This window comes from Thermobia domestica, chromosome 6 (genome assembly GCF_964235325.1).
Source record: "Thermobia domestica chromosome 6, izTheDome1.hap1.1, whole genome shotgun sequence".
Taxonomy (NCBI): Eukaryota; Metazoa; Arthropoda; class Insecta; order Zygentoma; family Lepismatidae; genus Thermobia; species Thermobia domestica.
Window position 1 is genome coordinate 179354655 of NC_137459.1, and position 12818 is coordinate 179367472.

Sequence of the window (12818 nt, forward strand, 5' to 3'; positions counted from 1 at the left end):
TAATAACAGAGTGAATCAAAAGTCCTTGGACATCTGCATAAGTTTGAAAATCGACGGGAAAAGTAAAAAGTGATAATGGGAACAGAGGTTTGATAAAGAGCCGCAAATCTGGAGGGTATGTCATTAATGGCCGCAATCTTGAAATCCGCCATTTTGGGTTCAAGTCATTTTTAAATGGGAAGGGGGTGTATGACACATCAAATAACACTAGCTTGAGCTCGGAAATTTCGTGTTGTAATTTGTTTTTTTTTCTATCTTGTACAGCTTAGAGGTTATTAATGTCCAAAGGTGGGAAATTACCTTGAACTGAATGCTACAATACATGTTCTACGTGTTGCCCATTCCGTGCAATGCACAACTGTAGTCGCCGCAACCACTCTGACTGCACACGGAGGAGAATGTCTCCTGAAATTCGGTTACAGGCTTATTGGATGCGTTCCTCCAGGTGTCTCAAATCACGAATTGTCTCAGCATACACTATTTGCTTAAGATGCCCCCATAGATAAAAATCAAGAGGCGTTAAGTCAAGGGATTTGGGCGGCACTCCACGGGACCACGGCGACCAATCCACTTCCCTGGCAGTTGTTCATCTAACCCTTCGCGGACACCAAGTCCATAGTGTGGAGGGGCTCCATCGTGCTGAAAATAAGATGGGAAAATGCCGTCAGCGTTCAGTGTGGCAGGGAACACAAGGTCCTGCAGCAGCATCAGATACTGTGGTGCAGTTAAGGTGTTGTAAATGAAAAATGGCCCAATGATGCGGGTGTCCCATATGCCACACCACACCATCACCTTCGCTGGACTATGTTCTCGACTCGGGTCAACCCAGTTCGGATTTGCGTCACACCAGTATCGACAATTATGTTGATTAACCTTCCCGTTCAAAATGAAATACGCTTCGTCGCTGAACAGTATGCCCTTGACAAACGCAGGATCCAGTTCGTGTTGTTCAGTAGCCCACATGCAGAACTCCAACCGGCGATCAGGGTCATCCTCGTTCAGTTTATGTTGCATGTGCAGCTTGTAAGGATGTCCGTCGATTTTCAAACTAATGCAGGTGTCCAAGGACTTTTGATTCACCCTGTAATTTCCCTCTTCTCCTTCTGCCAACTCAACGCTGAAAGACAACGCGGGACATTGAACATAGAAGATTAGCAAAGTATTTCTTCCTACGCAACAACGAGGAAACCGCAGATAATGGAATCAAATAGCAGCAATGTTTTAAAGGAATTGTATTACTTTATGGAAGAGCTTTAGTGGACGTTGCTCGCGCAGGAACTTCAAGCGGGAACAGTGAGTAATGAACAAAACGTCCTATTATATATTTTTAAAATTGTCCTCAGGTGAAAAACCATTAAACTTCTATGCGCGATTATTATTTTTACGTAATGCATTCTCACACCATATCACAGTGTTATCAACCAATGTTTAGTGAGAAACTTATTTATTTTTTTATCGGCCAGGAGCTCTCAACTTGTACTCCGTGTGCACCTAACAGGATCCAATTATATATCCGTTACCGGGTTATATTTGTACTTTTCGGACGCTCTGTGTATTTTTGAAGGACAAAATCATTCTTCAATTTATATTTTATTTATACCACAAAATTCATTTCCTGGATGGGAACAGCGAACAATATGACTTTTTCTCAAGAGCAAGAACAAAAGAACCTCTCGTCATTCACCTACACGTATGTGCAAAACATTATTTGATAATGAAAATAATTTTAGTAAATGACAAATCAATGTTCATTTTCTCAACTGCATGCGTGAGAATTGTGATCTGAATATGTAGACAGTTCTGTGTTGCTTCCTTCCCTAACAGCACAAGATGTGCTAGGCATGTGTCAGTTAGGCGTCCAAGCTACTTTTTAGGTACCCGACACTTGGCACATATGGTATTCATGTGCTAAGTATGTACTTCAGCTACCTAAAGATTTTGTGCTTGTTACACCTAATTGATATTTGCGACTGTGTATCCAAAATGTAGCATTTATATACCTGACTCAGTTTCGCACTGTGATAGTCAATTTGTTTTTATGTCGTCACTTAGGACATATACCTTTCATGTTCGAGGTACTTCCTTTAGGTGCATAGTTTTTGAGATACTTATGACACATAATTGATATGTGCAGCGACGCACGAATGACAGTCAGTTGTTTGCATTTGCTCATGCGCAGTAACATGGAACGGTTTCTCACGGTTTCTGCTCCACTTTCTGTCCTTCTAGTACAAAGTCTTTTAGAAAATAGAAGCGACAAATGCAACAACTTAGTAAGATTAATTTAGAAAATAGAAATTGATGATGACATAATTGATGGATAAAAATTAAGATGAATCTTTCATACGTATGTGAACAGTTAATTATTTACGTAGTTAGGGATAAATAATTGTATTGTTTTAGATGCCAATTGTCGCCGATCATTTGAACGTGAATATGGAAGAACAATGAATTAAAGTAAAGGGACGTGCATCATTTTGTTATAAAATTACGTGGCGAACGTTTTCTATCTGATACCAAACGGCTATCGTCGAATATACCGGGTTACAAGAACAATCTGATTAGCCATTCAAAAGACCCCAAAGATTTATCCCTCTACAAGCGACTATTTTTCATCGCCTCCGTGGCCAAGTTGGAAGAGCACGCGCCTAGTAATCCAAGGGTTCGTGGTTCGCGCGCACTTCCGAGTATTTTTTTTTTACTTTTTAAAAGAGTTTTTAGACATCTTAATGTAAACAAATTACACATGATGGCGATTTAACATATTTTGGGGGAGCAGTTTTCGCTTACAGTTTGGGGACAAACATACCTAAAACATACTAGGTAAGTTCCCCAGGTACAATTCAGACATGTGCCTAGGGGCGGAAATAGACTGTGACTATCACTTGCCATCCATGTCATTTCTCTCTCATAGGTACATAAGGCACATGCTGGGCACATTCGCCTGTACCTGTGAGAACATGATAGGCATGCGCCTTCTATGAAGTTGTGCTGTTAGGGTTACTCATTAATATGCACAAACGGCATGTTAATGAGTACACTCCCTGTGTTACTAAAACTAGATTGAGTATTTTCTTCGACTTATGGAAATACTAACTACCTAGGTGCACGGAACAACAGTTAAGTGTAAATCAATATTGACAAGCACCTTCTTATCTCAAAGTTCCTTGACTTGAACTAATTTCGTTCTCTTCTACATTGCGGGCAGTGGATTTTGTGTCAACGCAGAGTCTTGTAACAGTTAATTAGCATACTCATGGAGGTGATTTCAACCAAACTGTATTTTCTTCTTTAAAATGTACTACGAATCTTGAACAGTTGATTAGTCCAATTTCAACCCCGAGTACATCGACTCGAGGAATTATTTTTCATACGTTTCTGAATCAACTACGCTCGTTTGTTTTGTTACACATTTACATGAAGGGACATATTTTATAACATAGGCGCCCAAGGACTCAATTAGCGACTCGCCTTACTTAGCTCCCGGTCCTCTGGCCAAGAGCTTGTATGTAGTAATCGGTTCCTATAAATAGTTTGAATATCCACTTTGTGACCCAGATAGATTGTGAGGTTTTGTGACCTTAAGCATTTATTCTACAGAAATGATACTTTTATGATTTTTTGTTAGATTAGCGCAGTAGCACCGTGATATCTACTTCGTGGGATTACTGCTAGTACTACCTCCACAATGTTGACCCCAGTGTGCAGTACTTAGTGGTGTGAGAAAGGCTCGTGTTATGATCTTCAAAATGTAAAGTGTTATTCGTGTATATGTCTCTTAAGTGTTTAAAAAGAGGTACTTGGTGTTAACAAAATGTAAAGCGTGTTTTTTTGTGTATTTTTAATGTTTATCAAAGTAGTGAATAATCCACACTAATACATGTGTTTCATGTCATTATTTTCTTCTTATTTTTTTAAAAAAACAATACGTCTAATAAAGGAGTATATTCCTATTTATTTAATGTACTTTCGTTTCATGTGCTAATAGTATTTCTGTATGTTACGGTTTGAGCAATCTTCTGGACGTCCCCGAGGATTTTCAGACAAGACATCCGAATCTCTCGATGTTTCATGCTTGTTTTCTCGTCTGTACCTAAGAACGACCAGGAAAGAATTCTGTATTTTTTTTCTGGAGATCTTCCATGTCTTGACCAGGTAAGCTAAGATGTTTAAAGAATAATCAATGGTTGGACGACAGGAACAGATCAAGAAAGTGGTTACAGTTATGCGATTTCTACTTCATTATCAAGAGCTAAAACATTACAACAGAAAAGAAAATTAAAAGTTGTTAGCATAACAAGATGTATATACACTGAATGCGCCAGCACGTAAGTTTTTGAATGTTAACAATATTCAGGTCGCACACAGAATGAAACATTTCAAATGGATTTAGGAACGTACAAAATATTTCAAATATAATAAAATTATAAAAAAATATTTTTTGTTCTCTAGATATTTTCTTGTTACGCATATTGTGTTCTCTTAAAAATAAAAACGTGTTCCGAACTAGTAAAAACAATCACAAAACAATGAAAAACTTTTGAACTTCCCCTCTTTAAATTAAAATCTACCTTAGGTATATAATTTTATAATCTGCAAGTAAAGTGTTTATTTATAGAATATGAAATTACATTGTAATTTACATTTTGGCATTAAATGTTCTTTAGCAGAACGATCTATAAGAACATTAAATGAAAAATTGTACCGATGCTTAAGTACAAAATGTAACTTTATTTAGATATTTTAGATCGAATGGTGAAAAGTTATAATTATAGTAACCAAAGAAGTATTATACGCACGTGAAAACGTAAATGATTCGCAGTCAAGTCCGAAATATACTGTACCGAAATTTAATTGATAACAGCAAATTAATATGTAAATATCATCCGGATCATTATATATGTGTTAGTAAGTATGGGCAACGGTTTGAAGAGGCGTTTTATCAAAATAGTTTGATAAGTTATCATCGATAAATATATTTCAACAAATTCCGTCAATCGTAAATGAAAACATTGGAAGGTATATAATTAAAGGAATATTTTATACACAAGCATTACAAAATGTAAATTATAATTAGAAAACATTTAACTGAAACATATTAAAACCTATGAAGCCTATGATGTATGTAAAATGGTTTGTTTATCTGCCAAGTATGAATTCATGGATTCACACAAAATCTGTTAAGTCTTCAAAATGAGTTCAACGTTTAAACATGATTTCTATGTTACTCAACTTTCGAATGCTGGTAGTAACATTAATAATACAACTTTATCACTTATAATAAAACATACACAGCCTATTCATTTAATGGTGGAGAATGTCATGTTGCATTAACTAAAGCTCTAATATTCATTTTTAACGATATACGTGGAAATGAAAAGAAATGTAATCGAAGTTGTTACTGATGATGAACTTGATATAATACCTGGATATTAGTCCTGGATCCACAGTACGATCCACAGTAAGATTTAAAAAATAGAAAGCTATAGGTCGAAGAACACGATGCAAAAATAAAACCCCGTGCACCCACAAATTTTTACGGGCATATACTGTGGATCCCGGACTATACGTTTCAGTACAATATATTTTGGAAATAGTTCCTGAAGATGTACGCATATTTAAATAGTATAAAAATAAAAGTGAAGTTAATGTTAAACATTCTTTAAAATTACAAAAGATCACTGTATGATTGGTATTACACTTTGTTTACAACATTACTTGGTTTCTTAAATAATAAAACATAACATAATTTCATAGTTTAATATTACCGAAAGTTTCCAACGAATAAATTCCTGTGTTAACGAGTACTAAATATCCGTGTAATTCAGAACATAACAAGTATTATTAACGTATGTGTTCATAGTTTGTAACAACAAGAACATATTCGACCAATACGTCGTAAAGTTAGAATCATTTCGAACGTGGTGATATAAAATGCTTTCTCTTTCGTACACCATATTTTATTGAAATTGAAAAGAACATAATCTGACACGATCGAAATATACTTACAATACGAACACATTTTTAAAATTGCCAGTTAAGTTTGGAACTTAAAGTTTGACACTTTAGACGGAAATGATTTCTGAAAGTATATATGGTACTTTTTACATTACAATAGTTTCAAGCTCTAATGTCGATACATATTCTAAAAATAATTTAAACTAGCGTCCAATTATTAAAAAAAAACGATATCTATTATTAACTATGTGTACATTCATCTTGTTATGTTACTGAGAGAAAATGTAATAATCACACTAAAAGATGAAAAAGTGAAGAAAACTAAGATTATAAGTATGTACTATCCATACACACATGATTGAGTCGATAAATTAAATAAATTATCTAAAGATATAAAATGTAATGTACCGAATATTGTACAAATAAAATGAAGTAAAAGCATTGAATCACTTAGCTTATCACGAACATTGTAACCATAATTACTAATTTCTGAAAAAAATCAAATAATTCATTCCTGTGGATTTAAGTAACCCTACATTGATATCGGATATTCTGATCATTTTCTGTAGTGATATCATACAATATCAGCTTTGGGGAGATACGACTGCACGTCTTTTACGTATTGCAGCAATCTCTAATGTTAATTATGGCAAAGGGCGAAAATAATAATTCGAGATCCTTTCAATACTGCTTAGATACTACTAAAAGATCATGCAGGGAGAAATTTGCCATTTTATTTTGGGACATTGATTGTACCACTTCATATTCGACCTTCCCTAATAGAAAATGAATAATTTAAATAGAAACCAAATTAATACTCAGTGCGGACATGATGTATCATGATATAGGTATAAGTAGTTTCTTTCAAGGGTTATTCAGTTTCGCATTCGTATTTCTTAAATAGAATACTAAAGCTGTATGACAATTCGGAATGCAAGTAGCCGGTGATGTATTACAAGATTTAATATATAAAAAATCAGTTCAGTTTACAAAGGATCTGAAACATTAAAGCAAGAGATCTCGCGATTATACATTTTGAACCAACAACAAAATTTAAACGTCTGCAAAGCAAAAATGAGATGGAAAACAAATCGTATTAGACATATTTTCATAATGGCTTAAGTAATTTAAATTGTGTATAATGCTGTGCTAATGATTTTGATTTATTTGATATACCAATGACACACACTACTACTGAATCTTTAATCGTAGTTGAGTATCGTCTGATTTCAACATTAACATATATTTTTTTTTACTCCCGTTGAGACAGACAAGTTTATTCATACAGTATATTTTTCATATCAAACGTATTTTTTAAGTGATTTTACATATTTAGGTGAAAATGATGTAGAACCAACAAGTACTTTCTTTCATCCATTATTTAGTCAAATTAACATTTCTTTTTTTTTAAATGATAGTTACTTCACGATCAGTATTTTATGCTTAAGGTGCATACCTTGAAACATTATTAAGCTATGTGCATCATGTTACTAATCCCGTACAAAACTAGTTGTGTAACATAAATATTCCACAAATCAATTGAACACATTAGGCTTTGATAATTTAGGTTTTCAAAAAGTTCTATTTTTTAAAACAAATATAATATGTATGGTTATCTGTATAGATTTATTGCGGAATTATCACGCGCAATTGTAAACAAGGTCGAACTTCGTATAAAAATACGTCGTACTAAATGTACTCTCAATGTTATGACTTGTACAAATACTACATACATATTTAAATCGTATGTACCTGTACAAGTTACTTTGTATATACATCACTACATTTAGCATTGGAAATAAATAGTTAAATGGTTCGAGATGCAACTAAGTATCAATACTTCAAACACGATCTTATACGATTTCTGCAAACGGTAATTCCTGCAGCCTTGACATTATTTTTCTGGTAACTTTCCTAAATACGTGGTTATTATTTTATTCTCCATTGCGGCCTTTAATGGAAAATCAAAACATATTCCATTTAATTTCCACATCAACAAACTGGAACTATAGGTCGAATCAAAATATCTTCTTCTAAATCCCCTTACCCCCGATTCTAGTATTAATTCGTACACTTTAACTTTTTTGTTGCTGAGTTACGTTGTAAAAATGAGGCACATAATGTTACTCCTGAAGATTATCCGTGCGGATATACTGTACGTTATGCATTTATGCTACCTCATACTCCCGTATAAGGCGACTGTGCGTAAAGCCTTGCCCACGATACACCTATAAATTTAAAATTTAAATGAACCTATACATTGCTGTGAGTACGAAAAATTTGATTTCACTTTTCAAATTGATAAAAATGAAACATTTATACACGAGACTCTTTTTAAAATTTCTTCAGTTGAGCTTTATATGTTTTCTAGTAAACTTCACATTTCTTGCTGATGGAGCTAATATTGATTTTATCATAAAATAATTAGTTATCATTAATCCTTCTACTCCATTTGCACAAAGCGTGATATTTAAACCTCATATAAGTTAATTAAATGAGCCACTGATGCAATCCTATTATTTGACATAAAAATAATATGGCATCACCTGGTATGAACGGGTCGCAGAACAATCTAATCTTTGCGTTGTTCTACAAAAGTATTACAATAATTTTACCATCATTTATACTTATGAGAAGATTCATCAAAATATTTTGAAAACAATTTTACAGCGGAATGACACAAACCTCGAGGATTTGCAATTTCCTAAATATTCATCACTAGCTTTCCTTGTGTCTAAGCGTGGAAATTATAAACACCGCTTTGGAAAGTGCCACTGTATGCTGCATGAAGGATTACTCTATTTTAAATATTTAAAAGCGTACCCGTATGTGTTGTAAGTAAACAAAACCCATATAATGTGATTAAACATTGTTTGCTGATGAAACGAAGTGTTCTTTCGTGATTAAATGACTGGTGCTATTGTCTCCCTAATATATATTCCATCAAAAAATGACCTAAAGATATACAGCCACCAGCAAAACTATCTCTCTCCTGAGTGCTCTAATTCCATTACTTGGAATGCAGATCATTTGCAGTTATGAGAACGACTGGACAGATGCAAACAACTTACACGAAACATTTCTTGCATTGACAGCAGTTGTTAGCCATGAGCCAGGTGTTTATGCAGGTAAAATTGTAAAGTAGGCGACAAACGAAATAGTTTTCAATTCTAACATAACTGTCTATGACTCGGATCGTGTTGTTCAATGAACGCCAATATTAATATCAATATTGCTGTGTATGCAATGTATAATTTCAATATATACTGTATGTTGGGAGAAATAAAACTGGTGACCACGCATGAATCACAAAATGATTGAAAGTGGATGAAAATATCAAATCTAGAAAAACTACTGGAAATAAGTTTGTAAATTATTAACAGACCTTCTCCAATTCTCCTCATCCCAACATCTTTTCTTTCTGGGGAGAAGAAGATCTTGCTTGTCACATTGAGTATGCATTCAAATTGAAATTGAAACATTTGAAGAAAGTTTGAACCTGGCCGGGATTTGAACAGGGGTCCGCCGATTTCAAGTTCAATGCGATCACCGCACACCTACTGCGTCATTGCAGCTTCCACTCAAACTAACCGGGCCACTTCATCTTCCTTCAAAACTATTAGCTAGTTAAAACCGTTTTATGTAAGGCTATACACAAGATACTAATGCTAGTATAATGAGACGTTCCTTATGTGAATGTCACAATGACTTACTCGAAATTTTCTTTTCTAACTCAAAAACAAGTTATATAGACCTTCGTCAATAAGGAAAATATCACGCAGCATCTTTCAAATTGAGGTTACGCCTTCGTTTTTAACGAAGGTCTTGATTTACATTCCAGTTCTTTCTCATTTTAACTTCTATTTTACAAAGACAGCAAACATTATTTAGCACTCTTTAAATTGTACTAACACGTGTAGAAATAGAAATGTATATATTTATCTTCCGTAACTACTAGTTTGCTCAATCTATGTGTGAGGAATTTGTGGCAGAGTGGTCAAACACGAAACTTCTATGGCAGAGAACCAGGTTCGAATCTCGTCGGGCATTTTTTGTTTATTGGAAGATATTGTTTAAACTATTGTTATTGAAATTTTGTTATTCTTTTATTACTGTCATCATCATCATCATCTTCTTCTTCTTCCTCTTATTATTATTATTATTATTATTATTATTATTATTATTATTATTATTATTATTATTATTATTATTATTGCAAAGTCGAGACATGGGTACATATTTTATATTTTATGAAGGTTCTGGTAGGATTTCAAGCCTTTTTGTTGAAGAACCAACACATTCATTGCAAAGGGTTAAGGAGGGAAATATCATCATATATCATGCTGTTTTCTTGTGTGTGTTTCCTGCACGCTATATCAAACCTGGATACTACATTTCACCTTTCTGTATCTACGAGAAGTACCCTAAAATTTGATGATCACAAGAGAGTAAATGAATAAGTGACGAGATCGATGAACTTTGCGTATAAACAGCATCTAAGATATAAGGTTGTCGGAAAAGTCATGACGTATTTTGGTAAGAGATGACAAATGATGTTTTGTGGATATACTATAGTTATTCGGATCCATGCAATTGTTATGTCATGAATAGCTAAGAGGTTCAGCACCATGTGTATTAATATTGATCTTCCTTTGTTTTAGTTTTACAGAATTGACAGCACATTGCATTTTCACCATATGTTACTGTTTTGCTTCAGGAAAGGGAAGAATGCGCGAAGAATCTTTGTGATTTTAACTGACCTTAATGTTTCGGTGCTGTTGTTCCTGTTCTTAAGGAGTAACAGGAGAAGCTGTAAAAGTGGGTGACTCGAGTAAAATTAAGTAAAACGAGTAAAAATAGGAAACATAAGGTGCAGAGGAAGGTTCGTTGAAATACACTCACTGGACAAAAAATTAGTCCCCCTTGTGCAGAAGGAGAGACGAATCGTAAAGCCTGTACAGATGGCGCAGCAGTCGAGTCACGTGCACAACTGTGCGCGCACAGCCTCTACGGACCCATAAGGCAGCTTCAGTCAGTGATACAAGTGTTGCAAGTGGACAGTGTCCGTCAAAATGGGTAAACGTAACGATGTAACAGAGTGGCAAAAAGGGACAATCATGTTTAGCCGTGCCCATGGCCATACGGTTAGGGAAGTTACTGGATTTATTGGTGTTTCGCAGCGAACTGTTCAATGCGTCTACAAGCAGTGGTGTCATACACATGGCCACGAAACACGGCGTCAGAATTGTGGTCGGGAGAAGATCATGACTGAAAGGGACCGGAGACGCGTTTCTCGGCTTGTGAATGAAAATCGGTTCCAAACCCGACAGGAATTGCTGCAGACAGTGAATGCAGGTGCATCCCAACCTGTTAGCGAAAGAACATTATGGCGGGGACTGCATGCATTGAACATTTAGAGTCGGGCACCTCGCAAGGGGTCATTGCTCACTCAGGCACATAAAGCTGCGCGTCTTCAATGGGCCAGAAATCACCAAACGTGGACAGTAGCTGACTGGCGGAAGGTAATGTGGTCTGACGAATCACGTTTTTGCTTGTATTGCAATGACGCACGTCGTCGAGTGCACCGAAGGCCACATGAAGCCTTTCATCCTGAATGTGTGTAAGGGCATGTTCAAGCCGGAGGTGGGTCTGTGATATTTTGGGGATGCTTTCTTATCATCAATTGGGCCCACTTACTGAGGTCACCACTACAATGAACCAGCATGTGTATTTGAACATTCTGTATGAGCAAGTTTTGCTTTTCAGCCAACATCTTCATTATGAATATGCTGTGGAGACTCCTATTTTTCAAGACGACAACAATACCGTTCATAGGGATGGAACAATTTGTGCGTGGTATGATGAACACTCCCGAACCCTTTTCCATTTAGATAGGCCTACAAAGTCACCAGAGTTTAACCCCATCGAGAATCTGTGGGACATGTTGGAACAGCGGGCAAAACGCCGAAATCGGCATGCACGCAGTTTGGCGGATTTGCGCGATCAAATCCTGAACGAGTGGTTTCAACTGGATGTGACTAACCTGCAAAACCTTGTGGGCTCGCTTCCAAACCGAATCCAGGCGCTTATCAAAGCCAGAGGTGGTGTTACACGCTTTTAATTACTGCTGTTCACGAATTCTTGAGAGGTGACTAATTTTTTGTCCGGTGAGTGTAGTTAACTTTAAAAATTATAATCCTGTAGCCTGAAACTCATATTTCAGCCAACAGGAGTGTCTGTTAAGGATTCGAAGTCCTTTAATTATCAGATTGTTGCGTGTCCTTGCATGTTTGTATATTCTTTTTGTTTTCAATTTAAAGTTCAATTCTCAGTACTCCACATAACATTCTGCTATTTTATGGTGACTGAAATAAGATTGTTTCGTCATTATTACAACATTGGAAACGTAAAAGTGTGAAATTTGCTAAATTCACTGCACATGGGGTTTTTCCTTCTTTCTGAACAGTGATGTTTTAGAGTAGTGGCTTAAGTGTCAGTTTCCCAATTTTGGTATCGGCGAATCGATACCACTGAGGTAATCATAGATTTTGTTCTTATTTGTAAAATTGATACTTCTGATGTATAGTAATAAGACAAATGGTCAATTTCTCTGATTCTTAGAGTTGAGACGACATTTCTTCACAGGTGGAAAGCTAACATCAAAAAGTATGTCATCAGTATCAACATTAATCCGTACTCTCTCGTCACGTAACTTTGTTTAGCAAACAATTGATGAATACATAAGGGTTATCATTACTGTTAATATGTGCCAAAAATGTGACTGGTCAAGAAAAAAAAACGTTGATGTTTTTTAGCAATTATGGAATTGTTCCTAACTGTGCACAAATTTCAAATAGTGA

At 35.5% G+C, this 12818-nt stretch overlaps 1 protein-coding gene across 1 annotated transcript; it reads left to right on the top strand.

Annotated features, from left to right (window-relative positions):
- Positions 1-11030: 11030 nt before the first annotated feature.
- LOC145687378 (uncharacterized) lies at positions 11031-11375 on the top strand. Its single transcript, XM_081760834.1, has one exon. It carries the CDS (start codon positions 11031-11033, stop codon positions 11373-11375), a length of 345 nt encoding a protein of 114 aa, XP_081616960.1.
- Positions 11376-12818: the final 1443 nt, after the last annotated feature.